A 27,946-nucleotide genomic window follows, 5' to 3' on the forward strand; every position below is an offset into this window, starting at 1 on the left:
GTTGATGGCAGCGGCAGCTGGGACTGCAGCGACGCCGGGCCCCGGAGAGCCGCAAGCAGCGGCCCGAGCGCGCAGAGGAACACCGGGCCCCAGACGCCGCGGACACCCGGAGAGGCAGTTCCGGCTCCCTGACTCCCTCGGCCCCCAGCGCACCCGTAGACCCCTCCGCAGAGGAGTCGCAGCGTGAGCGCCCCTCGGCCCACTCAGGACCAGGTACCCCCCCATCCCACGCCGCCACCGCAGCCACCGCAGCGGGCGGGGTCTCTAGAGAGGGCAGAGATCTGCGCCCCCTCCCCCGCGCCGCCAAATTCGGTCCCGGGCGGGGCGGACTTGGTGTCTATATTTGGCCGGACAGCGGCCCGCGCGCCTGCACGGCACCAACACCTCTTCTCCTAAGAACGCAGTGCCGGGGCAGAAGGCCGGAGGAGGGTGCCGGGAGGCCCGGGCCTCAGGCCTGGGGCTGCAGAAGCGGCGTGAAGGGCACAGGGATGCCCGGGGCTGGGGAGGGGCAGGAGTCACTGGATAGGGCTTTGGAAAAGCCCGGTGAGTCCCCTGGGGAAGAGCATAGCACAGACCCTGGCTGAAGAAAAGGCACTCACCCTCCCCACTCCTGCAAATCTGGCTGTAGCGCGGGGATTGAGGACCCCACCCCAGGAGAGTTCAGCAGGAAAGAGCACCCATAGGAGAAATGGAACGGAAGTATGGTAGGCAAAAGCCAGACAATGGTTAGGACTTCTTGGAGAGGCCGGTGAAAAGGGAGTGGAGAGATCCACCTTACACTGTGTCCCCCAACAGGATGGGATGAAATTGATGAAAACAGTAGCAGGAAAGATTCAGGTTAGCTGGCCGGAGGAACTTCCCCTTGGCAAAATTTTAGAAAAAGACAAAAGCCCGTCTGCCCAAACTACGTTACAGATGCAGAGTTCAGGATCATGAGGGGCTGCAGTCTTAGCCCCATAGCTGGCGTTGAGCCAAGATCCCAAAACCACGGCCTCTGATTCTGGGCAAGGTGCAGTTAGGAGAGAAACCACTTCCTGAAGAGATGCTCATCCAAGGCTAGCCATCAGGAGGGCAGCCTGCACTGAGGCTCCTCCCCAAACCACTTCAACTTCCAGAAAGCTTTCAGTACCAGGCAAACTCCACTGTCCCCTGCCTGGGTCTCAAAGAAGTCAGGTACCAAATCCCAGCCCCATGAATTAAGCAACATTTTATAGGTGGCAAAGACCTTTCACATACTTTCATCACCTGGAAGCAAGCTCCCTGTTCTAGGACCTGATTCATAGCCAGATAACCTTTCTCACTCACCACCCCCTCCCTGCTCTTTTCCCTCCCCCAGTTTACAGGACTAAGGACCAAAGGCATTCCCGGAACTGAGATCCTCCATTTCTACCCACAGCCATGAGCCGGCGTGTGGTTCGGCAGAGCAAGTTCCGCCATGTGTTTGGGCAGGCGGCAAAGGCTGACCAATCCTACGAGGATATCCGTGTGTCCAAGGTCACATGGGACAGCTCCTTCTGTGCCGTCAACCCCAAATTCCTGGCCATTATTGTGGAGGCGGGAGGTGGAGGTGCCTTCATTGTCCTGCCTCTGGCCAAGGTGAGGGATTCAAGGAAGAAAGCAGGTGGGAAGACACACTAGCTGTGGCCCCAGGGGATCCCTCCTTCAGTTGGGAGGGAAGTTTGTGTCCATCAGCTGCTCCCTGTTCCCCAAGTCCTTGGGGACCAACTCGGAGGCTCCCTCACCCTGCCCAGAACAGCAGCAGCACAGTGACCTGCACACACGCACAGCCGGTCCCCTTTTCTGAGCAGCACCCTTGTCACCAGCAGGGACCAGAAGAGTGTTATGGAGATAGCTGGGAAGCGGTGGAGCCAGGGCCTGACCCAGATTCTGTTCCTGTCTCTCCTGATGCCACAACCCCCTCATGATCTTTCTCCCCAGTGCATGGTGACCATTTGATTAAATCACACCCCAGAGCACCAGGCTGAGGACAGGGTCAAGCTCTTTCCAAAGAGTCCTGGTCACCTCCCCACTGTGGTTCTTATAGCAAGACAGAATGAGAACAAAGGGCAGGGGTACATCACACCTAAGGCCAGAGCCCTCCCAACCCCAGGGATGGGGGCTGGGCAATTACCTCCCCCTTTGCTGAGTAACCTCAAGCCCCTTGGAAATCTCCACTCCCAGGATGGCCACCCCAAGTCATGACCTTGATCTGGCCCCTATACCCTGTGAAGGGAGACCCCGCAGGTGGCAGGGTCAGGAAGAGGCCTGACAATAGCCAGTGACTCATTCCAGGACAATGCAGACATCACCCAAGGACACCATCCCCAGGGGCTCAAATTTCAACTGCAGCCACCTCCTCACCCAGGACAACTGCCATTCCGGTGCCACATGGCCACCCCCTCCCCTACTGCCCGCTCTGGGCTGATGCCAGTCTCTGCAAAGGTCTCAGAGCCCCCCATAAAAAGCCCATAACAACCAAAAGTAGGTGAGCCCCAGCTCAGGTTGGGAGATAGCAGGCACCAGGAGTGGCTGCTGCTGGTGGTTCTAAGGTCAAGCTAGTGACGGGGGGAGATCTGCCAAGGTTGGCTAGGAAAGGACTGTTGGCCATTGCATTGCCTATGACCTACTTCACCTTGACCTCTTCTACCAGGGGCTTCCTATAGACATTCTAGCTGGGGAGGACAGGCCCAACAGCAGCCTCCTCCAAGTAGGTGTTTTTGCAAGAGCACTGGACTGAGAGTTCAGGTCTCGGCTCCCCCAGTATCTTGCTGCGTGTCCTTGGCTAAGTCATCACCTCTCTGTGTCTGATTCCCTGATATTAAATGGCTTCCACTCTGTCTGCCTTCAGTGGAATATAGGAAATAGTTGCATGGGGTTGGAGGTTCTGAAAGGGGTTCGCAAAGAGAAACTAGGTGATAGAATATTGAGATGTAAACAGGTCCATGGCCCACCCCCTAAAAGCACACAGGAAATTGACCCCAGAGCTCCCTCTCTGACCCCTCCAGACAGGACGAGTGGATAAGAACTACCCGCTGGTCACCGGGCACACTGCCCCTGTGCTGGACATCGATTGGTGCCCACACAATGACAACGTCATTGCCAGTGCCTCAGATGACACCACAGTCATGGTAGGAACCAGGTGGATGCTGCGGAGCAGCTGGGCAGGGGAAGGGGGGAGGTCTGCCTCACCTGCGCTAGGGGAGGTGGTAAAAGGGGTGCTGGGTCCCAGGGCCCTGCCCAGCCCTGCCCAGCTCCCAGGCTATATTTAGCCACATGCCCACCCCCTCCCAGGATGCACTTCTTAAGGCTAATTATAGCCATGGCCAACTTGAGGCCTGAAGAGCAAGGGGCAGTGTTCTGAAGTCTCCTGGCTGGGGTGTAGAGAAAGGTCCCTGGAGAGCTGTCAGTGTCTCCTCCTGGCTCCCAGCTGCTTCTGCCCAGGGCAGGCATCATTACATCTTACCTACATCTTGTATTTGACCATTACCACTCAAGAGAGCCAGTAGGGTTCGGGGTGGGGAGGGGGCAATGTTGGGGAGAAGAGAGAGACAAAGCAGGTTCCTCATCCCACTCACCCCATGCCTTTTCCTCCCTCCCAGGTGTGGCAAGTTCCAGACTACACCCCAGTGCGCAACATTACGGAACCCATCATTACACTTGAGGGACACTCCAAACGTGTGGGCATCCTCTCCTGGCACCCCACGGCCCGGAATGTCCTGCTCAGTGCAGGTCTGGGGGCCTAGGGAGGGGTCCCTACTGCAGATGTGGTGGGGGAGGATGGCACAGGCAGGACCCAAGTAACCGTGACTGGCCGCTTTGGGCAGGTGGTGACAATGTGATCATCATCTGGAATGTGGGCACAGGGGAGGTGCTCCTGAGTCTAGACGACATGCACCCAGATGTCATCCACAGCGTGTGCTGGAACAGCAACGGCAGCCTGCTAGCCACCACCTGCAAGGACAAGACCCTGCGCATTATCGACCCCCGCAAGGGCCAGGTGGTGGCGGTGAGTGCCTGGCTTTGCTGTTCCCCAGCCTCCACCCCAGGAACCAAATGTCAGGCCCCAGTACCCTTGATCCTTTGAGTCCCTAGTCCTGGCTCTCGCCTCCTCCACCCTAACCTGAGGCAGTACCCTCCTCCCAGTGTCTGCAACCCCTGCTTCCAGCCCTAACGAAGCCCACGAGCCGGCCCACAGTCTTCTGTCCGCTCCTGTTCCCTGCGTTCCCTAGCACCTCACAAGCTCAGAGCAGTTCCCCTGTGAGGTTCCCCGGCACCTCACAAGCTCAGGACAGTGCTCTTCGGGTTGGAATTGAGCAGCGGAGACGCTGCAAGCTCGGTCCTTCCACCAGAACCTGCATGAAACATCCCGGACCCCTCTTCTCTCGGCCGGCACCCCGCCCCATTTTGCAGGGTCTGGGGCCCGCCACCGGCTCTCCCTCCGGGTAGGCCCCTTCCTGCCCGAGTCGACCCGCTGGGCGAGGGGGAGAGGGGACAACCCTCGCTCCTTGTTAGGCCTAGCTCGTTTCCCTGAGGGCGGCGGCCCCTGCCTCCCCGCCCTGACTCGGACTCGGGGTGCGGGTGCACGGGGTCCGTGCCTGTCCGGGCCGCGAGCGCTCTAACCCACTAACCCCGCGAGCAGGAGCGAGCCCGGCCTCACGAGGGCGCCCGCCCGCTGCGGGCCGTCTTCACGGCGGACGGGAAGCTACTCAGCACCGGCTTCAGCAGGATGAGTGAGCGGCAACTCGCGCTCTGGGACCCGGTAGGCCAGGCCGCGCTAGGCGCGCGCGCGCTCCTCCGCGGGGCCAGCCCGGAGCGCCCTCCCAGGCCGGGGCCTCGCTGGGAAAAACCCCTCTGCGGCCGCGGGGAGCCGGCCGACTTCCTCTGCTCTCGGGATCCGCCTCTGAGGGCGCTTAAAGGGCTCGGGACCCGCCGAGAGGCGCGCACCTCCCGCTCCCAACGGTCGCAGACGCTCTCCAGGCCTGGGGCCAGCCGGGGCCCCCCAGGAAGCTGAGTAGTTAGGCGCAGGCAGCTGGGTGACGCCTCTCCCTGTCTCCCCCCACCCCAGGAGAGGTTTGCGGCCCACGAGGGAATGAGGCCCATGCGGGCCGTCTTCACGCGCCAGGGTCATATCTTCACCACAGGCTTCACCCGCATGAGCCAGCGAGAGCTGGGCCTGTGGGACCCGGTAACGCAGCTGGAAGCTTGGGGTGTGTGCCCTGGGGACTGGCATCACGGGAGAGGGGCCAGGCGCCCCCCACCCGCAGGGCATGCCCACCTGGACTGGGCTGGAGGCTGCTGGCCCCTTTGCAGCGCCTGCCATCCCCACACCCACCCCTCTGCCCAGTTGTGCTGCGTCGCCTGAAGGAGCCCACGCTGGCACCCCCATCTGGTGATGCCGAGTCCCTGGGGGTGGTTTGCAGTGACTGCATGCGGCGGCGGCGCAGGGGCTGTATGTGTGGCAGCCCTGGGACTGATGTGTCCATGGGCGGGACCCACAGCTCCGTTCGCCAGAACTGCCTTGGGCACGTGCGGGGCTTGGAGCGGGTAGGAAGGGTCAAGGGGCTTCAGGGGAATCCAGCAGTGGCACGGTGGCCGGGACAGGGCTGGTCACGCCTCCTGTGCTCGGGCAGAACAACTTTGAGGAGCCAGTAGCGCTGCAGGAGATGGACACAAGCAACGGGGTCCTACTGCCCTTCTACGACCCCGACTCCAGCATCGTCTACCTATGCGGCAAGGTGCCTGGACGGCAGGGGAGGACAGGGACGGGACAGAGATATTGAGGGTCCCACCTGAGAATGTTTCTGAACTGATTGGTTTTGCAGGGCGACAGCAGCATTCGGTACTTTGAGATTACCGACGAACCACCTTTCGTGCATTACCTGAACACGTTCAGCAGCAAGGAGCCTCAGAGGGGCATGGGTTTCATGCCCAAGCGAGGGCTGGACGTCAGCAAGTGTGAGATCGCCCGGTCAGCAGCCGTTACCCTTCTCGCTCGCATGTCTGTCCCCACTTGCCATCGGAGAAGACACAGGGGCTTCTCCCATAGTGTGATCTTTGGGAAGGAGTGGGGGTATTTTGCGGGGAAGGGGGTTTGATCGGGGAGAGGGAGGGTCAACCAGGCTTGTTTCCGGCGCCAGCCCCAGCGTTAACATTCTCTAAACTTCAGTTTCCTCAACTGTAAAATGATGATAAACACCCCATCAGAGATGTTTTACCAGCTGGACCCATAATGTGTTTTGAAGTGCATGGTACAGGCTCAGCAAGTGTTGGTCTCCAACCCCTTGGTCCCCTGCAGAAAAGGGGGTGGGAGCCGGCGGGAATGCTGAAGCCCACTCCCTTATAGGTTCTACAAGTTGCACGAAAGAAAATGTGAGCCCATCATCATGACTGTGCCCCGCAAGGTAAGGGGGCGCGGAGAGGTTGGGAAGAGAGGGCTCCAAGGCGGAAGGAAAGGAGCAGGCCCGGCCCTCTGCGAACACTAGTCTTCCTGTCCCCCCACCCCCGCAGTCAGACCTGTTTCAGGACGACCTGTACCCAGATACTCCGGGCCCCGAGCCGGCCCTAGAAGCGGACGAATGGCTATCCGGCCAGGACGCCGAACCCGTGCTCATCTCTCTGAGGGACGGTTACGTGCCTCCCAAGCACCGCGAGCTCCGGGTCACCAAGCGCAATATACTGGACGTGCGCCCTCCCTCCGGTCCCCGCCGCAGCCAGTCGGCCAGCGACGCCCCCTTGTCGGTAAGATCCGGCTCGGCTCCGGCCCCGGCCCGGTCTACATATCCCCCCTCCCAACCCCTTCCTGACACAGCCTCTTCTGTCCTCCGCGCGCCGGCAGCAGCACACTCTGGAGACGCTGCTGGATGAGATCAAAGCCCTTCGCGAGCAGGTGCAGGCTCAGGAGCAGCGCATCACGGCTCTGGAGAACATGCTGTGCGAGCTGGTGGACGGCACGGACTAGCGCGGCGCGCTGAGGGCAGCTCCGAGCCTGGGGAGCAAAGCCGGGCTGGGAGCAGGACTCGGCCCCGCCCCGGCTTTCTGTCCGGAACCCCGGACCCCGCCCCTATGGGCGGGGTCCGGTGGCTGGACTGGAAAGGGAACTCCATCCCCTCGCGGGAGTCCCGGACAAACGGAGCGTCGCCGAGACTCTCGTCTGCCTGGCACCCGCCTGGCTACGTGCCTCGTCCGGGACTCAGCAGGAGCTGGCCTTGGGAGGCCCGGGGTGACGGGGACCTCAGCAACGGTGCTGCACGGCGAGGCGGTGTCCCTTCTGTCTCCCGCCTAGGGCAGGGGAAGTGCTTAGTATTAGCGCTATTGTTGGGGATATCGGGGAGCTTGGGCTTGACCTCAAAGGGGTAGCCGTGCAACGGGTCTCGCCAGACCAAATGGGGAAAGTTATAACGCTTCTCCCTCTAATCGGCTCACTTGATGCCACTACCCGAAGTGGTAAAACGGATGGGCGCACCCCAGATCTACAGACATACACAACCCATTGGCCGCAGGGCCGAACCCAGCAGTTATACCCAGCAGTCTGTGGCAGAGGGCTGTCTTCCTTCTTTTCACCCGCAGGGGAGAGGGCGGCTTCCGCAGTGCACCCCCACCAGAGAACTAACCAGAAAACTGGCATGGAAGCAGGTTCACACCCCTCTTCCCCCCGCCCCCGCAACAACTGCCCCCAGCCCTCTGATGTGGCCTCGGCTCTAGGAGGAAAACAAGATTTACTGAATGAAATATTTTACTAAGTGCTCGGTCTGTGCCTCCTGCCTGCTTGCGGGTGAGGGGGCCAAGACCCACGGCCTCTGCAAATGCTGTATCCCCAGGCTTGCGGGGGTGCTGACAAAGGCTCAGGACCCAACAGGCATTCTTTTACCTCAGAGCCCTCCCCACCCTGAGGTTCAGAAGGAACCCCCCTCAACCCATAGGTGGGCGTTCTTCCCCCAGTAAAGCCAGCTAGGAAAAGCCTCGGGTTTGAAGCCTCTTTTATTTGTGCCTCAGAGTCAGTCTGGTGCCCCTGACATCAGGGAAGGAGGTGAGAGGAACAGTTTCTCTTTGTTCTTTTCTTCTATCCCTTTTGTGTCCCTCCTGAGCCTCACTGGCTGAGCCAGGAAGGCCAGCCTGAGAGAAGGTGGACAAGGGTGTGCAGTGGGCCCCTGCCCCTAGCGGGGGTCTGTGCTTCTCTGGGTGGGTGGGGTGGGGCAGGGGAGAGCCGGGGGTTAGCACCATTGGATGAAGGGTTTGAGAGTCAGCCCCTGGCTGGGGGCAGGTGGGACACACGACCACAGAGGGCTAGCAGCAGCTGGTGGGAAGGGGTGGGTGGTGGTGCCAGGGCCCTGAGCCAGTGAGAGGGCTTCAGGGTGCACCTGCCCATAAGCAGGGCCAGGGGACAGGGTCTAGTGCTTGCCCCCAGCACAAATATTGTCCCCCATTTGCCAAGACATCATGAAGGAACCAGGCCTTGCCCAGGCCCGGGGGCCCACCTTGGGCACCCTCCCTGATCACAAAAGCGTGCCTTGGGGATGGGGACGCCAACCTCTGGCCACCCAAGGAGAAACTGGGACCACCCTGAGACCCGGGAGGGTGGGGGGGGGCTGGGGAAGCCGGGCACCCCGCTAAGTGCACTTGACGCTGAAATGCCGGGGTGAAGGAGGAGCTGGGCCCTTGACGTGCTGGTTTGTGTCTGGGACAAAGCAGCAACACAGCACGTGGGGAGCTCAGCTGCCCCCCTGGGGTGAAGAGCGGAGATGCAAAGGCTTCACGGACAGTGTCCTACAGTGGGTTCTGTGAGCAGAAAAGGAGGACTGGCCAGAAGGAGCGAGGGTTGGGGGACACTGCTCCTCTGAGGACCCGGCTCCCCTTCAGGACGGCCTGACCCCCTCGGACAAGTCTGAGCCCAAGATAGAGTGGTGGGCATCAGGATACAGCAAAGCAGGGGGACCGGGGCGTGCGAGCTGCCTCCCAGGCCCTGGCCGCGACAGGCATCCCGCGGACGCGCCGAGGCCCTCCCGGTCCTGTGCCAGGGGCGCCTCTCCGGCCCGCAGGCCTCGGCTCCAGTCTATGGCCGCAGCCGGGCGGGCACTCGGGCCCGGGCGAGTCCGGCTCCCGGGCGGGTTACGCGGGGCAGCGCCGATGGGCCCTGCAGAGGGCGCTACTGCTCGGTCAGCGAGAGCCGTAGGATACGCTCCAGCTCCTCCTCCTCCTGGCGCGCGCGCCGCCGCCGCTCCTCCTGCTCCTGCGCAGACAGCTCCATGGCCAGCCGCAGCTGCTCGTCGTAGCTCCGGAACACGTGGCCGCCCGGGCCTGGGCGCGGGCTGGGCCGGGGGCTGGGCACCGAGGCGGGGAGGCCGGGCTGGCGCTGCGGCGTCGGCGGGGCGCTCCTGGGGGCGGGTAAGATACGTCGAGGGTCCCGGGGCGTACCTGCCCATAAGCGGGGCCGGGAGACAGCGTGGCGGCCCCAGGACAGAGGAGGCCTCGTCCCCATCCTGTGGCGGCGATGAGTCCTGCATCACCTCCCTGGCTCTGGCCCGGCTGTGACAGAGCTCATCCCCTCCAAGCCCATCCTCCCGGTGGACACCGGACCAGCGCATGTGAATGCCAGCTCTAACATCCTGCCAGGTAGGGGGCTGAGGGCCTTGAGGCCGCTTTGGGAGTGCTGCTCACAGTGAGGAAAGGGTGGGGGTAGAAGCCTTCTGCAAACCAGTAGCGGCCTTACAGAGGGAACCACAGTTTCTTGGGGCCTTGAGGGGCTGCCCAGCCATTGGTATCCTTGCCCACTGCAACAGGGTCCTGAGGGACTCTGTGCGTGTGTTATTTCGGGGGAGGATTGCTGGGTCAGGACTAGAGGGCACTGACCTGTCCTGTCGGCGAGCCTCGTAGGACATGGGGTGAGTGCCCGGCTTGCTGTTGGTTAGCGCCTCCCAGATAGTGACCTGGAGGGAGCGACGGGGACCCGTTGGCTAGGTTGGCACTGCGGTCCGCAGTCTGGTGGGGCGGCGCGGTGCGGTGCGGCGCGGCGGGGACGCACCTGGTCATACTCACTGCCCGCCTCTAGCAGGCTCTGCTGGATGGCGAACTGCAGCAGGTCATCGTCGTCGTCGCGGGTCGCCGCCTCCCGCTGGCCGCCCAGCACACTGTAGCCGCGTGGGGCCTCGAACAATGCGGGGGAGATCTCGCAGCCGCGACACGAGGCTGAGGGCACCAGGCTGGGGGTCAGAGCGCGGCCGCTGCGCCCCCTCTGGCCGACGGCCCGGAAAGGGAGCCGGCCAGAGCTTGGTGGGGAGGGACGTGAGGGCAGACGCGCAGATGGGGAGGGTCTCACTGGTGGAACTGGAGCTGCTGACGCTGGACGAGTCGCTGCCTGGGGAAGGGGTCTCACTGCTGGGGCTGCCTCGCACGGACGGCACAGGCTCATCACAGCCATTGAGGTTCCCGAAGGTGATGCGAGCGTTGAGAATGTGGAAGATTGGGATTTCTGAGGATAGAGAAACAATCGGGTGCCACTACCTGGCTTCTCACACCTTAGGCACCCCCAAACTTTATCTTATCTAAGCCCGACCCACCGCCCACACAGACCCCCCCACACACACACTAGCGGCTTAGAGGAAATGGGCGTGGGGTCTCACCAATCTTGACTGGGAAACCAGGCGGCAGGCGGAGGGTAATGAAATCCCGGAGCTTGGCGAAAAGTGCATTACTGACAGCCATGAGGTCAATGATAGGGGCCACCTGCTCACACAGGGACAGGGGATGCTCCTCACACAGCCACAGCTTGGCCTTGAACCTGCCCCCCCCAGATCCCAAGGGGTGAGGGGCATAGTAGAATCCATGGCCTCCCAGTACCTTCTGGAGACCCCGCCCGGCCCTGCCCGGCCCACCCCTCCCCAGCACCATCAGGGGGCCTCACTTCTGGGTCTTGGTGGTGAGTTCCATGGGACGGCCCATGTCCCGGTTGCCAAGCTCAAAGTTGGGGTTGAAGTACTCTTCTGCAGTGATGGCAGTGGGGTTGGCTTGGCTCAGAGTCTGAGTGATCAGGGTCTGCACCACATGAGGAGGAGCCCATGAGCCCTTCTCAGTCTCTGATGCTAGGCCAACCATTTGCGATCCTGAGCCCCAGAGCCTTACCCCTCCCCCAAACCGCCCACCGTGCAGCTCACATGACCCTGGGCAGGGTGGAATGTGGACCCTCATAGGCTGTGCTTGGCAGGGCGCCTCCCAGGCTGCCTCCTGAGCCACAGCCACACCCTTCTACACAAGGGCACCCCTGGCATGCACTCACCCCATTTTGGGGACCCCCATGCTGCTCAGCAATTCCCAGGAAGGACTGCAGAGGTGTCTTACAGCCTACAAGAAATGTGGCGTCTCAGAGGACACTGCGACCCTCCGCAGTGCCAGCCCCCGAGACCTCAGGAGTAGGCTGGTTCCTGGTGGGTGGGGAGGACTATTCAGCCACACCAAACGCTCGGCACCTGCATCTGAAGGTGACTGAGGACTCCAGGGGACAGGGACCAGGACCACTATGGCACAGTGGGAATAAAAATAGGCCTGGGCCTCAGGAGAAGCTTCCAAAAGGGTTCAGGTTGGTGACATTGGACAAGAAACACCTGCCTCTGGTGAGCAGTGATGGGATGTGCGGGTGTCTGTGTGTGTTTTCCCTCAGGCACTTCCGTTTTAATGACCTCATCCGGTTCCCCTGTGAGGTAGGAACCGTCCTTCTACTCTAGGTAGACTCGCTGATGCCCAAGAGTCACGTGTGGTATCAGGAGGCACAGAGGAGCAGTGGCAGGCCCCCGGGCTTACTGCTTAGGGTATGTACTATGACGCGGGGACGGCCCATGAAGAGCACACGTGACACTTCCACCCCAAACCCAATGCAGAGACAGCAGTTACCAGTTGTCACGTTCCCTCCCAGTGAGCTCAGATGCTGCCCAGAATCTTCTAGCTGCACTCTAGGCAGTCACTCTCAATTATTAGCACTTGGCACTTGAAACTCAACCGTGTTTGTGTGAATAGTGATCCTCGCCTTGGCTGGGATGTCACAGGGAATACTGATGGAGGGACTCGAGTGGCATGGCTCTCTCACACCTCTCCCCCTCCACCTCTGCCTCATTACCTTTGACCTTGCCCTTGTGCTGTTCTGAAAGATGCTCCGTCCGCGTCCGGGTGATGAGCTCCACGTTGGATGCCCCATACACCTAGGGACAGATGAGGAAAGGGCTCAAAGACAATTCCGGTACCCTAGCCCCTGCCCCTAGGGCATTATGAACACTTCCTGCAAGGGAGGGAGGGCCCACTGGGGGCCGGCTGTTTGCTCCAATCTCCCAGCCTTTGGACAAGTAAATATATGAAGTCATTCATCCATTCTCTTATTCATTCAACAAACATTTTGTGAGGAGCCTTTATGTGCCAGGCTCTGAGACATGCATCAAGGGTACAGTGCTGAATGAACATGACTGCAGATAATCCCCACCCTTTTGGGGTTCATACACTAGTTGGAAAGACAAGAAAAGGGACAGTTATAACGTAGTATGAGACCCTCTCATGGGGGAAGCACAGGGCTGTGGGAACCAAAAGCAGAGGCCTTAGCCCAGCCTAGCAGGCCAGGGAAGCCTTCCAGGAGGAAACCATGACCCCACGGAGTTGACAGGGGCCCCAGAGGGACCAACACAGTCTCCTCAGGAGTGAAGGCCTGGCTTTGGGTGTCAGGTAGCCAAGGTCTGAACCTCAGCTCTGCCACAGATAGAGCTGTGCTACCCTTTATAGATCCTGTAACCACTCCAAGCCTGTTTCCTCGTCAGACAGTGGGCCAATACCCTACTCCACAGTCATGGCCAAGAGGGACTGGGACACTGTGGGAAAGGTTCAGTAAACATCTGTAAAACAGGAATAATAATAGCACCTTCCCAAAAGGGCTGCTGAGATTAAACAAGGGTGTATGTGTGGGTGTGTATGCTCGCACATGTGCACGCACACGTATTCATACATACGTACAAATAAACATGGGGACAGTGCCTTGAATGTGAATGTAGTAAGTCCTCAGTAAACTCTGGCCTCTTAGTCTAGTGCCCTTTCCTCCACACAGCATTGCCTCTGCACCTCCAAAGCTGAGAAAGGGTAGTCAGGACAACCCTCCCAGTTCGCTGTAGGCCAGCATTAGGGGGGCTCTGGGATCAGGGAGCGGCGGCCTCACCTTGGCTTCATACCCGTTTACCATCTCTGTCTTCTCGCTGCGCCAGCCCAGGATGCCAGTCTTGTTCCTGGGGAAGCAGAGTCATCCAGGTGAGGGCGCCCCCAGCAGGCTGGCTCAAGGGTCCAAAGGCTGTGCCCACTCACCTCTCGAAGGAGATGTTCTTGGTGTCAAGCTGTGTGGTGACGACGGGGGCTGTGAGCCGGCTGAGCACCTGCTCCTCAGTGGGCTGGGCGGCAGCGAGCAGCAGCTCACGGTCCTGCCCGGCCAGGGCCAGGGTCTCCGTGTACACCACCCGGCGGTCATGGTCTATCTCCATGACCACGGCGCTTGTGTCTGCCAGCCACAGAACAGCACAGGGTGTTGGAGGGGGGCAGAGGGGTGTCCCCAGCCTTCCCACATTGCTCACACCTCCTGCCTGCCTGACCTTGGCCCCTGAAGACGAAGCTGCGGTTCCCTCGCTGCCACGTCATGTGGTCAAAGCCCAAGAGCGTGGTATCGACCCGTAGGTTCTGCCCACTCTTCCACACTTTGTATGTGTCGCTGGGGCAGATCTTGGACACCAAGGGCACTAGGTGGAAGAGAAGGTCAGAGGTGGCTTCAGCTTGCCTGGCCCACCCAAACTGGGCCACCTTGGGGCACAGGGGTCAGGGTCAGCAGTGTGGCCAGGAAAGGAGAAGAGAACTCCCCAGTGCCCCCTACATGAATGTAGACCAGTCACTCCGACGTGAGCAACCTGCAGCCGGAGACAGGCAAGTCCTGGCCACCAGCAAGTCCCTAGGAGCCACCATTCACTAATTCACTCACTCCATCTTGCATCCCATCCTCCAATAAATATTTGTTAACCACCTACTGTGTACCAGGCACTATTCTCGTCACTGAGGATACAACATTGAAGAAGACAGGACCCATGCCCTCTGGGAGCTTACCTTCGAGCAAGGAGTGACAAGTAACAAACAAATGAGCAAATAATTATAAAGTAAAGAACGTGATAATAATGGAATCCCAACAGCATCTGAGGCCTAGCTAGGGAGGTGGCACTGAGCTGGGAACTCAACAATGAGAAGGAGCCCCAGGAAGAGCAATGGCAAGAGAGCTCCCCGCCTGGGGGGAGCAGCAGGTGCAAAAGTCCTAAGGCAGGCAAATGCCAGGAGAGGCCTCCCTCTGCCCCCTTACCCCAGCTAGTGAACTCCCATTTCATCTCCACGTAGAAGTCCTGGGCCTGGAGAATGAGAAGGACAGTGCCTCAGCCTGTGCCAGAGACAGGGCTCGAGGGCCGCGGCGGGGAGGCCAAGCGGCGGGCCCTCACCTTGCGCAGCTTCTCCAGGAGCACAGGGATGCCCGCCAAGCGCTTCACCACGCGCTGGTAGTCCCGGTACCGCAGCACCAGCTGCACCAGCTCCAGGTCCCGGGTGCTCACAGCCTCCTGAAGCACTGGGGGACAAAGACGCAATGTCATGGGGCAGAACCCTGCCCAGGGGTCCCCCGCCTCGGCTCACCGAGGAGGAGGACGTGAAGCTGGGAGACCCTGGCCATGGGGCTGGGGTGAGCAGGGGCGCCCACCTGTCCAGCCACTGCGGTTCTCCCTGCCCACATCTGCGCCGTGTGCGAGCAGCACACGGGCACACTCGAGGTGTCCCAGTGTGGTGGCCAGGTGCAGGGGGGTCCGCCCGCGGGGATCCAGCTGCTCGATGTCCACCTGGAGAAGGAGGCAAAGATGGATCCCCAGTCACTTCCGAGCCCAGCTTCCAGGCAGGCACCAGCCACCCAGCCGCCCACAGCCTTGCCCACCTCATCAGGCAATGGAAGAGACAGACACAAGGCGCGGGGGATCAGGCGGGTGAAAAGAGGCCTGCGGGACAGGGCAGGAAGCAGCTGTGAGAAAGGGAGGACCTTCCCCCTTTCCGGTCCACCGAGCTCCCCTGACTGGGTTCACTCTTCCAAGGCTCCCAAGTGGGCTGCCTGGGAAGAGTAAGCCTTGGGTTCAAGGGTAGCCTAGACAGGCCGTTGGCCAAGGAGGGCACTTGAGGCAGGACCCAGCCTACAGGGCCAAGACCACAGCTTCAGGGTGGGCTATCAGTTTAGATCTCTGGTGTATCATGGAGTGAGGTTTAACAGCAGCTGTAATAGATCGATGAGAATGAAAGAGTATGTTCATAGTACCACTTCAGACCCATGGCCTTTGCCTGTGAAACACTATGTATTAACTTTTTTATTTTCTTACAAATCCTATTATTGCTTTGTGAATAGCATGATTAACTGTATGAGATTTTTGTCGGGTGATGAACACATGTCTGTGAAACATAAGTATTTAAATATCTTTCAGAAGTCTGAGGTCTCTAGGTAAATACAATCAATGACCACATCACATAACTCCTCCTCTCCTTCCCCAAACTTGATTAAAATGCCAGTCAAAAGGCTTCTACTGCAACCATGATGAGATAAGCTGAAATCATCCTCCCATAAACAGAGGAAACTGCTGCTTCAAAATACATGAAATAATTGTTTTCAGACAGTAGGCCGCAGGTAGTCCAGGACTGTGATCCCTGGAGTAAGAGAAACAAACAAGGCAGGCCCTATGATTGCTTAGATTTCTACCTGGAGGAACATTCTAGAGAGCAGTTCAGGCAGGGGCATCTCTAGCAGAGCATGGTAGTCTTGCTGAGGTGTTGAGGAGACGGAGAGAGGCTGAGTTAGCCAGAAGTTGCAGGACAGAGTTCTAGGAAGGAGTGAGCTGTGCAAACAACGAGCTCCAGAAATCTGCACGGGGCTTCTCTGAGTCTTTGCTGAATACTAAACTCCCCTGCGGAGAGTGAAACTCAGCAATGCTGGACAGAAAAGGAGCAATAGGGTGGTAAATTCTGAGCAGTTCTCATGTCTCAGAGCAGGGAGACATTCAAGCTCCAGCCTGCTAGAGTGGAGAGTCCTTGCGGTTCGCCCAGGGCCTTGCACAGACACCCAAGAATGGGGATGCCTTAGTAGGAGGGCTAAACCATCCTGAGAGAAGAGGCTCATCTAAATCTGATCTAATAAAGATTAAAAGTAATCTCACAAGGATCAAACTGATTTACAAGTAACCTAGCTTAGTTGGTCAGAACAAAGCCCAACACTCTTTAAAGGAAGAAAATAAAATCCACATGCTTAACATGACAACGTCTGCAACATCTAATGCCCAGTTACAAACTATGAGGGAAAAAATTACTAGACATGCAAAGAAGAAGGAAACTATGACTCATAATCACGAGATACTCAGAAATGATAAAAATGGGGCACCTTGGTGGCCCAGTCAGTTAAGTGTTGGACTTTTGGTTTTGGCTCAGGTCACGATCTCAGAGTTGTGAGATTACACACCCCAGTCAGGCTTCCTGCTCCACATGGAGTCTGCTCGAGACTCTCTCTCCCTCTCCTGTCCCTCCCACCCCCACATGCACTCTCACTCTCTCAAATAAATAAATCTTAAAAAAAAAAAAATGATAGGGGTGCATGGGTGGCTCAATGGGTTAAGCCTCTGCCTTCGGCTCAGGTCATGGTCTCAGGGTCCTGGGATCGAGCCCCACATCGGGCTCTCTGCTCAGCAAGGAGCCTGCATCCCCTCTCCCTCTGCCTACTTCCGATCTCTCTCTGTCAAATAAATAAATAAAATCTTTTAAAAAAAATGATAAAGATGATGAATGGCTCAATGTGCTTGTGAGTTTACAGAAACACATGAACACAATGTTCATGGGGAAAGAATTAGAGATTAGTATAATATCTGAAATGAAAAATTCATTGTATGGAACTAACAATAGACACTACAGAATAGAAAAAAATTAGTGACCTTGAAGATATAACAACTATAGCACACAGAACAGAAATAGAGCACAGAGGAGGCAAAAAGCACTGAAGAACATTCAAAGATCCTCAACAATCTGTGAGACACTATAAGGCATCCTAACATATGTGTAATTGGAGTCCCAAAAGGATAGGATAAGGAAGTAGGAGAAATAGGAAATTTAAATAGATAACATTATCTCTTTAAAATTTTAAATTTAGGGGCACCTGGGTGGCTCAGTCAGTTAAGTGTCTGCCTTTAGCTCAGGTCACGATCCCAGGGTCCTGGGATTGAGCCCCACATCAGATTCTCCCCTCAGCAGGGAGTCTGCTTCTCCCTCTGCCCCTCCCCCAGCTCATTCTTTTTTTTTTTTTTAAAGATTTTATTTATTTATTTGACAGATCACAAGCAGGCAGAGAGGCAGGCAGAGAGAGGAGGAAGCAGGCTCCCTGCTGAGCAGAGAGCCCGATGCAGGGCTCGATCCCAGGACCCTGAGACCATGACCTGAGCCGAAGGCAGAGGCTTTAACCCACTGAGCCACCCAGGTGCCCCTCTCCCAGCTCATTCTCACGGTCTCGGTCTCTCTCTCTCTCTCTCTCTCCTCTCTCTCTCTCTCTCTCTCTCCTCTCTCTCTCTCTCTCCCTTGCTCGTGCTGTCTCTTGAATAAATAAATAAAATCTTTAAAAAATTTAAATTTATATTTAAAGAGATAAATTTAAAGAGAAATTGAAATTTAAAGAGATAACATTAAACATTTTTCCCGTTTTTTAAAAAATATTTATTTATTTAACAGACAGAGATCACAAGTAGGCAGAGAGGCAGGCGGGGGCGGGGGGAGGGAAGCAGACTCCCTGCTGAGCAGAGAGCCCGAGGTGGGGTTCAATCCCAGGACCCTGGGACCATGACCTGAGCCGAAGGCAGAGGCTTTAACCCGCTGAGCAACCCAGGCACCCCTCCAGCTTTTTTTTAATTACTGTAGGGGGTTGAATGGTGGTGTCCCCCCAAAATATTTGTACCCTAACCCCAAGAACCTATGATTATGATCTTCTTTGGAACATGGGTGTTTCTGGGTTTTTTTTAAGATTTTATTTATTTATTTAATTATTTAATATTTTATTTATTTATTTGACAGAGAGAGACAGTGAGAGAGGGAACCCAAGCAAAGGGAGTGGGAGAGGGAGAGGCAGCCTTCCCACCGAGCAAGGAGCCACAGTCAGGGCTTGATCCCAGAACCCTGTGATCATGACCTGAGCTGAAGGCAGCCACTTAACGACTGAACCACCCAGGCACCCCAAGATTTTATTTATTTGAGAGAGAGTGTGCACATGCATGTACATGAGGGGTAGGGTGGATGGGCAGAGGGAGAGGGACAAGCAGACTTTGCACTGAGTGTGAAGCCTGACACAGGGCTCAGTCTCACAACCCTGAGATCATGACCTGAGCAGAAACCAAGAGCCGGGCGTTTAGCCAACTGAGCCAACCAGGCACCCTGGAACACGTGTCTTTGATTTGAAATTAAGTTAAGGATCTCAAGAGGAGATTAGCCTGGACTATTCAGGTGGGTCTTATTTCCAAATAGATGTCTTTGGGGAGATCCACGAAGGGAGGAGAAGTTCCATGTGGAGAGGAGTCAGAGAATGAAATCGTCTGTGTGTCAGACTATTTGCTTTTTAAAATTTTATTAAAATAATGTAAAATTGCATTTTTATTTCCAGGGGAGATAAAAAAATACATCAAACAAGCAAAACATCCAAATTATCCTATCTGTTCTTTTTTGTTTTTTAACCACTTTTGGGTTTTCCCCTTACAGAAACTACAGAAATAGTCCTTTAGAATAAAATAGTATATTTGTATTTGGAAAAAAAATAATGCTTGAAATGCTTGGAGACACTGGAAGCTGAAAGAGGCGAGGTAGGATTCTCCCCTGGAGCCTTTGGAAGGAGTGGGGCCCTCCTGACTCCTTGAGTTTGGACTTCCACCCTCCAAAACAATGAGAAAATAAAATTTTGTTGTTTTAACCCACCCAGTGTGTGGTAATTTTTTGCACAAACTAACACAATGATAAACGCACAGAACCAAGAAAACTCAATGAATCCCAGGCAAAGCAAACACCCAGAAGACTACACCAAGGCCTGTCATAATCAAGTGCTGGAAACTAGTAGTAAAAAAGAAAATCTTAAAATCCTTTTGAGAAATGAGATAAACTATGAAGAACACAGGACATACGGAATACTTCTCAAGGGAAACCATGCAAGCTAAAAAACAACAGGAAGAAATGTTTAAGGTTGGGGGGAAAAATGTTGACTTAGAATTCTTTACCTGTGGAAAAATATCCTTGAAAAGTAAAGGGGAAATGAAGACTTTTATGGACAAACAGAAAAAGCTAAGAGAATTTATCACCAGAAGACATGCTAGAAATGTTAAAGGAAGTAATTCAAGTGGAAGGAAAATGTTAACAAATGGAAACTTAGATCTGTACAAAGGAATGAAGAGTGCCCCAAAAGGAAAATTTGTGAGTAGGTATAAGAATGTCAATAAAATATTTAAAACCCACAAAAGTAAAGAGAAGAGATATTAGCAGATGAGAAATGTTAACACATCTTAACGTGGAAAGTGGCTGGGGCCTTGCAACTGACTTAGGGGAGCAGAGGGTCCTAGAAGCCAAGCATTCACATAGGGGAACCCCAGGGAGTGTCAGGCCAGATCACGCTTAAAATGTCCAGAACACGCAAGCAGTGAGGGTGGCAGAGGTGTGAGTAAGGCCCAGAGCTTTTAACCCAGAGCTGGTTAAAATTCAGAACCCCTGGCCCTCTCCCCAATCTTGTAAAGCTGGGAGACGGCCCCCTTCCCTTCCACAGTATGCTGGGAATTCATTCTCCATAGAAACAGAGCCTGAGATGCACTGGATTTGGGGACACTGGCCTGAAGATGAGGTCATGGGGCTAAAAAGTAGTGAACGGTGAAAGCCCAGTCCCTTTCCTGCCTCCACACCACTGCCCATGACATGCATAGCAGGAGATTGGAGAATTCTTCTTTGGAGACACTAGAGGCACCAAAGACCTCTGGTACAGACATCTGGGGATCCTACAATAAGCAGGCCAGCTTGCCAGCCAATCGTTACATAGTAGTACCACCCACGCATCAATAAGTTCCACATCACCATTCTTTTTTTTTTTTTTTTTAGATTTATTTATTTAAGAGAGAGTGTGTAAGTGGGAGGGGCAGAGGGAGAAGGGCAGAGAATCCCAAGCAGATTCTGCACTGAGCGTGGAGCCAGACATGGGGCTCAATCTCACAACCCCGAGATTGTGACCTGAGCTGAAACCAGGTCAGACGCTCTGCCACCCGGGCGTCCCTCCACTCCCCCATTCTTAAATAGGCCCCAACAGCCAAGGGTGACTGGACATTTGAAGAAAGCCACTAACATGAAAGATACCAAAAACGTGCAAATAGATGCTAAAAACCCAGAGGAAACACTGTCAATGCAGGAAACAGGAGAAAAGTTTCTGGAGGGAAAAGAGTAATTGACATCCCCAGAAATATCTGAAAAGATAACTGAATTCATGAGACAAAATGGGACATCCCGACTTCCCGCGACTTCTCCTCTTTCCCTCGCCTTCACTCCAGCCATTCCTGGACAGCTGCACCTGCCCCAAATTTCTCCCCTCATAGGAAATATTACCTCCGTTCACCCCCTTTTTTGGTAAAAACAAAACTTTTGTAACTATCTTTCTCTCTTCCTTTTCTCTCACTTTCTGTATTTAATCCATCAGCATAGACCTGATCTCATGGGCTCTACCTTCAAAACAGATCCAGACTTTTCTGTTTTCATCACCTTGAGGCTACTACCATCCCGGTGACAGCCACCCTCTCTCTCACCTGGTGGCCTCCTCATTGGTCTCTTCACTCCTCTCTTGGCTTCTTAGGTCTGATCTCCACACGACCCACTGTTGCCTCCATCATCCTGTGCCATGGTCCTCGGGTCCCGACACCCTTTAGCTCAAAACCTTCTCAAGGTGTCCCATCTTGTTTGGAATGCAGTCCAACAGCCAACAGCCTTGAAGTCTTTGAACTCCTGTGCTCTCCCATCTCTCCTCCGAACGCCACTCTGTCGATACCCTAGGTGGCTACAGTGCTCTCTCTCACTCCATTCAGGTGGCTGCTCAAATGTCACCTTCTCCAAAGGTCTGCCCTTACAACCCGTCTTAAATGACACTTGCTGTGTATCTCTCTGTCGCCGCTAATCCTGCTTTAGTCCTCTTCCCACATTAGATTGCTTGCTCATTTTTTCATTGTCTCCCTCTCCTAGACTGTAAGCCCTGTGGAGGGAGGGTCCCTGTGTGTTTTGTTCAATGCCACATCCCCAGGCCCTAGATAGTGCCTGCCATGTAACTCGTACCTCATAGGTATTTGTTCGACAAATGCATAAATGACTATATTTAAGAGGCCTGCGGAGGGGAAAGTAGTAACATGTAGAATTGACAAACAAATAAATAGTCGTAGACGTATATTGTTTATAATTACAGAGGTAAATAACAGAACAGTCTAGAGTCCGAAGTGGTCGGTCGCCTCCAGGGAATGAGAAGGGTGGGGAGAGCTGGAGTAAGGACTACCGCTTTTTCCTGACAAGCCTCTAATAACAGCTAAATATGTTTTAAGACATGAGAATGAACTCCATTGTCAAAAACAAAATATTTTAAATAATTTAAGTAATTTGTATAATTCTCATAACCCTGTGCTGGCATTTCTTCATTGTTTAATTTTGTAAGAAGGCTCCACGCCCACCGTGGGCTTGAACTCATGACCCTAAGATGAAGAGTCACAAGCTCTATCCACGGAGCCAGCCAGGCGGCCTCATTTCTTCATTTTTAAATATATTAGGAACCTCGGGCGGGGGGAGTGGGGTGGGGAAAGGTAGTGTGCCTGGCCCGAGTGGCCCTGTGAGCTCTGGCTTAGAGATCAAGGCGCTACCCACCCCCCATTCTCCTCTACACCAGCTCCCCACACAGGAGGGAGAGCACTATTTACTCTTTCCCTATTATGGGATGGGCTGAGGCCCTGGGCGTCCAACCTAGGTGGGCCCTGAGTCCTAGGGTGGGAGTGGAGGAGCCACAGCTCCCAAGCTGGGGAAGTCAGGAGGAGTCCTCCCATGAGACTGCAGCCGAGCCATTTCGGAGTCCCACTAGCCCTGCCCCAGACGCCACTGCCCGGCTGCTGCTAACAAGGCCCCGGGGAGCGTGCAGGACACCCCGCCCAGCCCCAGAGTCCCAGATGCTGCCTGCCACCCTCCCTGCTCAGGTGCCTCACCTCGTGTCCCTGAGAGAGGCTGGTACTGCTATCTGGGCCAGGCTGCCCCTCCCTCCCTCCACTCCTCAGGGGCTCTGCCCAGGGTCCCCAAGGCCCTGCTGTTTGCCAGGGCTGGTGTGGGCCCTGCACCCACCCAGCCGACCTCTCCCCCTAAGAAGCTCCCCCACCCTGCCCCCAGCAGGGCCTACAGTGGAAGTGACACCTTGCCGAGGCCCAGGTGGGAGAATTCATTACTTTCTCCAGCAAAGGCCTGCAGCTATTTCATTGCTGGAATGAAGAGAGTTCCCAGGAAACCTAACACCCCGCCCTCCCCACTTCGAGAAGGAAACTCTGCACCCCAGCCGGTCTCCACTGGACAAAAGCGGGGGCAGGGGGTTCCCCTGAGCTTAGGGGCTGGGGCTCCCTGGGCAGAGGGATGCCCTGCTTCCACTCAGGCCCCCACCTAGACACGCACACACATGAAGAGGTGTCCTAGGAAGACCCAGTCCTACTCCTTTTGCCTCTACGCTTAGGGCCCCTGTACTGGCTGAGGTGTACCAACACCTGCGTACTCGCTGCCCTCCGGACCTGCGGGTGTCTACTGACGCATCCTACACAGCCTGGGGCCAGCAGACTTGTCCAGTGCATAACTCCTGAGCCCACGGGCTGCTAGCAGTGTATTTTTCAAATTTGTTCCAAATTAGTAGAAGCCTTTGGTTAGATGGACTCTGACAAGGATGCACTGCTGGAAGAAAAGGTGAAGGGGCCCTGAGCACAGAGCCTTCTGCATGCACGGACTTGGTCTCCTTCCCCTGCTCCTCGGCCTCCCCAAGCCCCAAGGAGGACCACCAGAGGCTGGGGTGGTCACTGCTTCCCAGCTTTCCCACCAGGTAGGTGGGAAGGGTCAGGGAGGTGGGATGCTTCCTTGAGCTGAGCTGGGTGGCTGAGGGGGGCACCCACAGACCCTCCTTCTACGCCGCCCCTCCCCTGCTTCCCGGACATGTTGATGCTGGCTCTCTGGGCTTTGTGGTTCCCCCGCTTGAGCTTTTCTACTCGTCAGCTGTGGGACTGCCTACTTTAGGGGGAGAGGGGGTCACAGGTGCTCTGGGACACACCAGGTACCTCGGGTGGGGTAGCCTCTGTCCAAGCATTTGGGCCCCCACAATCCATCTCGCTGGCCTCTATGTCAGGAGGATGAACTGAGGAGATCGGGGAGGGGGCTTGGCGGGGGGCAGGGGGCAGACCATGATGGAGCCAGCCCCAGGAGGAAAGAAAATGTTTCCTTGGGAACACAGTCTGGCCCCCTCCAGAGTGCCCGTTGCCAGGAGAGGAACCCTGCTCCCCTTGGCCCTCCCACAGGGAGCTTTGCAGCCTAACCTCCACCTCCCACCTCCTGGGGAACACCAGGGACTTGTGACTCAAGAACACAGCCGGCTGAGCCAACCTCAGGGCCTCGTCAGCCAAAGGGAAACTGGCCTACAGCCCCCTGCCCCCTTGCAACCTGGCCAGGCGTGCATGTGACGGGAAGCAGGACACCCAGCAACCATCACCCTGCTGGGTTCCGGCTGGGGGTGGCCATGGACCCTTGTCTTCACCAAAACCCCTGATGAGCACCTCACACCTCCCCACCACTCCCTGCTTCCAGGCTCAAAGAAGAGCTGTGGGGTTGGGGGACACAGAGCAAAGCCACTGAACCTGCTCTGAAGCCTGCCATGCCACCGCCCCCCAGCCTGCCAGCGATGCCAAGCCTGTCCCTGGGAGGGCCTCTGTGGGGCTTTCTTGGAGCGCAGAAGAGGCAGCTATGCCAAGTAAAGACTAGGGAAACCCAGCTGCTGTGTGCTTGAGGAAAGCCGGGATGTGTTCTGGGATAGTGGGGGTTACGGGGACCTAGCTGGGATGCCTAGGGTCTACGGGCTTTCATTATGATGTTAGGTGGGTGCCCCCAGGTCCATCCCTGGCAGGAAAGGGCTGGGTGGGGCCCCTTGGGGCCCCCATGCCCTGAGGACTGAATAATGCACTTTCTGGAAGCAAGGGTCACTCTGGGTCAGTCCTAGAGCAGAGACACATCCAGGAGCCTCTCTCACCAGGACTGACTGGCATTCCCCTTCTTGGCACCCCCGGAACAAGGGAGAGAACTGCCCTGACTCCTTTGTGGCTGAACAAGGGTTAACTTCAACCAGTACCCTATATTCCTGTCTGCCCCCCCCAGAGAGGGTGAAGATAGGGCTGAATCTAGTGCCTAGTTTCTGTGGCAGCTGGAGGAGAAAGAGGAACCCACTCAGCAGCCCCAAAGCACCCCCACAGGCAGCGGGTTCCTGGGCTCCCCACCCCACTTTCACTCCAGCAAGATGGCTGACTTGAGTACTGGCAGTCAGAGAGGCCTACGTGAGAGTCTTTTCTTCTAGGGCATTTCGCCTCTCTCCAGTCTCAGCAAGAAAAGAACCCGCCACCCCTCAGACAAGGGAGCGGGACTGAAACCTTTTGGAGATTTAGCCGCTCGCCTTCTGCCCAACAATCCTTGGACCAATCATCAATCACCCCATCAAGAAGTTCCTCTGGGATCAGATTTAAATCCTTCCAGCTGGAACCTGTGTCAGAAGCCTATCTTCTTTTGCCCTCAGGGGGAAGAAAACGGGAAAGAGTCAGAGGAGACTGGAGTGTCCTAGCGCCCAGCACCTCGTCCTGTATTTCCCTGTTCATGCTCACACCGCCAGAACCAGGTCTCCCTGAGAGCAGGCAATGTGCCTGGTTTGTTTGTCTTCGTCCCCCAGGACCTGCCGCTCAGTCCTTGCTTCCTTTGTCAGGGCTCTATGGTGGCAAACCACTTCCTTTATGATAGATAAACAGAGGCATGGTCTGAGGAGCAACTTGGAGTGCCCTTGTTTAAGCAGAGGTAGAATGCAAAGTAGACACCCCAACCAGGCATGGAGGCTCAGGTCACCCCAACATTTTCTAGGACTGCTCTGTGGAGGTGGAGGCTTTGCTGCTCTGAGGGCTCAAGGGTGGACTTCACTCTCTGACCCTCACCTTGCTCTCCACCTCACTTGTCCTTTGGGAAGCAGACAGCTCCTCCAACTGAACTTCCTGTGACTCAGGAAGTGGCCCTCAAAAGGCATGTTCCCCAAGGGGACAACTCCTGAACTGAACCACTCCCATGCACCCAGAGTCTGAGATCTGGGCCAAGTCTGCGGGCTTGCAGCCTGAGACAAACCAGGGCAGGCTGGGCCCAGCTCTGGCTCTGACTCTCCTACCCTGGCGGTTGAGTTGCCCACACCCCAAATGCCCATATGTGGCCTGGGGAACCAAGGCAGAGTTGGGAACTACCTGTGAACTGTGCCTGCCTTGGTCCTGAGGAATGACCAGAAGACCCCATCCCTTACCCCGTCCTCTGGGAGGCCACCGCCCAGCCGAAGGTGGCTGACCCACCCGTTCTCACTGACTGGCAGGGGCCAAGGAGCCCGCTCTGTGTGCAGAACCTCAAATCCTTCCTGTGCCCATTGGTCCCTAGCTTCCTCGGCGCCTGGAAGCCAGGCCCCAGCACCAGAGGGCAGGAGAGCTCCTTTCAGCACCTGGACAAGGCCCTTCAGGGCTTCCCTCTAGAAGGTGGTGGCGGGGGGTCTCTCTTTCTCCACTCCGCATTCCAGAGCCGCCGCCGGGGTCTGAGGGATCCTGGGGCTCTGGCCAATCCGAGCAAACAGATGCAGCGCTCACCCGTGAGGGTAGAGGGCACTGGGTGGGGCTGGGATGCCCGGGAGTGTCACAGCCTATTCTCTGCTCCTTGACCTGTGACCCCCGCCCCACGCAGGCCTTGCCCACCTCCGCACACTCACGCGGGAGGTGTCGCCACTTGGCTGCTAGGCGGACTCTGGCACCACATGGAGCGCAGACCAGAGCCGGCAGCCCCTCCCCGCAGCCCTCCGCCTCGGCTGAGGAGGGGCACGGCGTCCCCGACCCCAGCCTGAGAGGGTCCCGGAGCACGTGCGGGCCGTCCGTCCGAGCCGGAGGGAAGCGGGTGGGGACCGCTCCCATCACCCTCTCCCGGTCAACAAGCACAAAAGCCGAGGCCACGAACAAAGAAGCGCTGCAAACTCGCCGGGGAGGCGGGACAGCCCGCGCCGCGCCCCCTCCCCACACCCGGCGGGCGTGCCAGGCCGTGGGGGTCCCCGCGGCGCCCAGACGGCGCTCGTACCTGGCCGGCGCGGACCTCCTTCTCCAGCTCGCGGTGGCGGTTGTGCCACACGAGGTAGTGCAGCGGGTACTTGCCCTCGGGCCCCTTCCTGGCGGAGGCGTTGGCCGGGATCATCGCCCGCTCCTCATGCCAGGGCCGCGGCGCCCGGCCGGGGAGGGGGGACGGCGCCGGAGCCGGGACCCGGGGCCGCGGGGCGGGGGGCCGGCGCTGCCTGCTCGCGGGGCTGCGGCTCGGGCATGTGCAAGCGGCGCCGGCGGGCGGGGGCGACGCGCCCGGCGCTGTGCGGGCGGCGCGGGCCGCGGGCGTCCTCGCGAGGCGGTGGCGGGCGGCGCTGAGAGGCCCCCACCCGCCCGGAGAGGGAGCGGGCGCTCGGCGGCGCGGCGCGGACTCGCGCCTCACCTCCCACACCCCCGCACACAAAGAAGCCGCTCGGCAAAGGGAGCAGGCGCCCGCAGCGGGCGCGGGGGCGCACGGGGCGCGAACCCCGGGGACGCCGCCGCAGGGACGCGCGCCCGCCGCCCCCGGCTCCCCGCAGCTGCATTGCCCGGCCCTCAGCCCGAGCGGCCGGCGAGTGATGCGGGGATGCGGGGGAGAGAAGGGGGGGGACCCGGGTGCCCGGGGCAGAGCTTGCTGTAGCTCGGCCCCGTGGCATCATGGGGCATGTAGTCCGCCTCATAGAACTACGGGTGGCGGGTGGCCGGAGAGGGTCCGGCACTGTCGCCCCTGGTCCTGTGAGCGGGTGGGGAAGAAGTCAGGCCCAGCGGGACAATGTCCTGACGCCGGTGGGCCGGGACGCACCCCCACCCACGGGCGTTTTGCCTTTTGCTAGGCAGGAAAGGGGCTGCAGGCCTTGCTCAAGGCTTAGAGGGCGCGGGAAGGTGTGGCCTTCAGGATTGAATTGGGTTCCCAGTGGAACATGAGGAGCAATCCAGAGTCCAAGGAGTTACTGAAGGGGGGAATCCTGAGAAAGGTGCGGGACATTAGTACCAAAGGTCTTTGGAGCAACCAGGGGTCTGGCACTTGAGATATTATGTAGGAGTCGTCCCTGCCCTCTTAGAAAATGACATTCCATCTTCCACACTTGACATTCGAAAGGGAATGACTGTTAAGGCTAGAAGGGCAGTCCTCTCCCCCCCCCCCCCATTTGCTGTCCTCTGCAAGGACCAGAGTGGGGCTGGGCAGAAAAAGCAGCAGGTGGCAGCTTCCCACCTACACTCAGTGTGGTCCCCTCAGGAGAGGAAGTGACTGATTCCAAGAGACTGGCTCCTTCCTGCATAACCCCGGGGCAGAGAGGTCATTCCAGAAGAGGCCCAGCCGATGCATTGGTAAAAGAGGCTGCCTATTCCAAGGGCTGGAAAGACCAAGAGGCGTGGCCCAGTCCCTGGAGGGCGGAGGGAGGAGGGATTGGGATCTTACAGCCGAGTTCGAATTCCTCCTTACTAACCACCTGACCGTAAACAAATTGCTTAAATTTTCTGCTTTC

General features: G+C 57.2%; 2 protein-coding genes across 14 annotated transcripts; one reads left to right on the forward strand and one right to left on the reverse strand.

The window, feature by feature from the left end:
- CORO6 (coronin 6) lies at nucleotides 1-7,965 on the forward strand. Of its 10 annotated transcripts, XR_004381525.1 has the most exons (13): nucleotides 1-213; nucleotides 1,337-1,596; nucleotides 3,006-3,128; nucleotides 3,600-3,729; nucleotides 3,825-4,006; nucleotides 4,640-4,759; nucleotides 5,066-5,185; nucleotides 5,631-5,735; nucleotides 5,823-5,968; nucleotides 6,344-6,401; nucleotides 6,508-6,738; nucleotides 6,836-7,037; nucleotides 7,072-7,965. XR_004381525.1 is itself a non-coding variant. In XM_032848437.1 (12 exons), the coding sequence occupies exons 2-12, from the start codon at nucleotides 1,399-1,401 to the stop codon at nucleotides 6,956-6,958; spliced, it is 1,536 nt and encodes a 511-aa protein (XP_032704328.1). In that variant the 5' UTR covers nucleotides 1-213; nucleotides 1,337-1,398; the 3' UTR covers nucleotides 6,959-7,965. The 10 variants fall into 10 exon arrangements, 9 of the variants coding, with proteins under 9 accessions (XP_032704328.1, XP_032704330.1, XP_032704329.1 ...); XM_032848437.1 differs by having other exon boundaries at nucleotides 6,836-7,965; XM_032848439.1 differs by having other exon boundaries at nucleotides 6,839-7,965.
- Nucleotides 7,960-26,661, reverse strand: ANKRD13B (ankyrin repeat domain 13B). Of its 4 annotated transcripts, none has more exons than XM_032848433.1 (15): nucleotides 26,464-26,661; nucleotides 14,741-14,876; nucleotides 14,487-14,611; nucleotides 14,354-14,399; nucleotides 13,605-13,748; nucleotides 13,324-13,513; nucleotides 13,181-13,247; nucleotides 12,104-12,185; nucleotides 11,270-11,334; nucleotides 10,898-11,028; nucleotides 10,617-10,774; nucleotides 10,313-10,465; nucleotides 10,019-10,182; nucleotides 9,847-9,923; nucleotides 7,960-9,411 (listed from the first exon to the last, which is right to left on the reverse strand). In XM_032848433.1, exons 1-15 carry the CDS (start codon nucleotides 26,575-26,577, stop codon nucleotides 8,853-8,855), a joined length of 2,211 nt encoding a protein of 736 aa, XP_032704324.1. In that variant the 5' UTR covers nucleotides 26,578-26,661; the 3' UTR covers nucleotides 7,960-8,852. The 4 variants fall into 4 exon arrangements, with proteins under 4 accessions (XP_032704324.1, XP_032704325.1, XP_032704326.1 ...); XM_032848434.1 differs by having other exon boundaries at nucleotides 9,039-9,476; nucleotides 26,464-26,660; XM_032848435.1 differs by having other exon boundaries at nucleotides 9,040-9,371; nucleotides 26,464-26,659.
- Between the last annotated feature and the right edge of the window lie 1,285 nt (nucleotides 26,662-27,946).

The sequence above is a fragment of the Lontra canadensis genome, unplaced genomic scaffold (assembly GCF_010015895.1).
Source record: "Lontra canadensis isolate GAN:19392208 unplaced genomic scaffold, GSC_riverotter_1.0 scaffold204, whole genome shotgun sequence".
Classification (NCBI taxonomy): domain Eukaryota; kingdom Metazoa; phylum Chordata; class Mammalia; order Carnivora; family Mustelidae; genus Lontra; species Lontra canadensis.

What these genes read in the sequence shown, in the direction of transcription:
- CORO6 (XM_032848437.1), top strand. Translation starts at nt 1,399, where the DNA reads ATGAGCCGGCGTGTGGTTCGGCAGAGCAAGTTCCGCCATGTGTTTGGG. An exon ending in GCAAGGGCCAGGTGGTGGCG is followed by an intron (nt 4,007 to 4,639) that starts GTGAGTGCCTGG and finishes CCCCGCGAGCAG; the next exon opens with GAGCGAGCCCGGCCTCACGA. An exon ending in TCATGACTGTGCCCCGCAAG is followed by an intron (nt 6,402 to 6,507) that starts GTAAGGGGGCGC and finishes CCACCCCCGCAG; the next exon opens with TCAGACCTGTTTCAGGACGA.
- ANKRD13B (XM_032848433.1), bottom strand. Translation starts at nt 26,577, where the DNA reads ATGATCCCGGCCAACGCCTCCGCCAGGAAGGGGCCCGAGGGCAAGTAC. An exon ending in TCCTGGAGAAGCTGCGCAAG is followed by an intron (nt 14,400 to 14,486) that starts GTGAGGGCCCGC and finishes CTCATTCTCCAG; the next exon opens with GCCCAGGACTTCTACGTGGA. An exon ending in CTTCGTCTTCAGGGGCCAAG is followed by an intron (nt 13,514 to 13,604) that starts GTCAGGCAGGCA and finishes TGTGGCTGGCAG; the next exon opens with ACACAAGCGCCGTGGTCATG.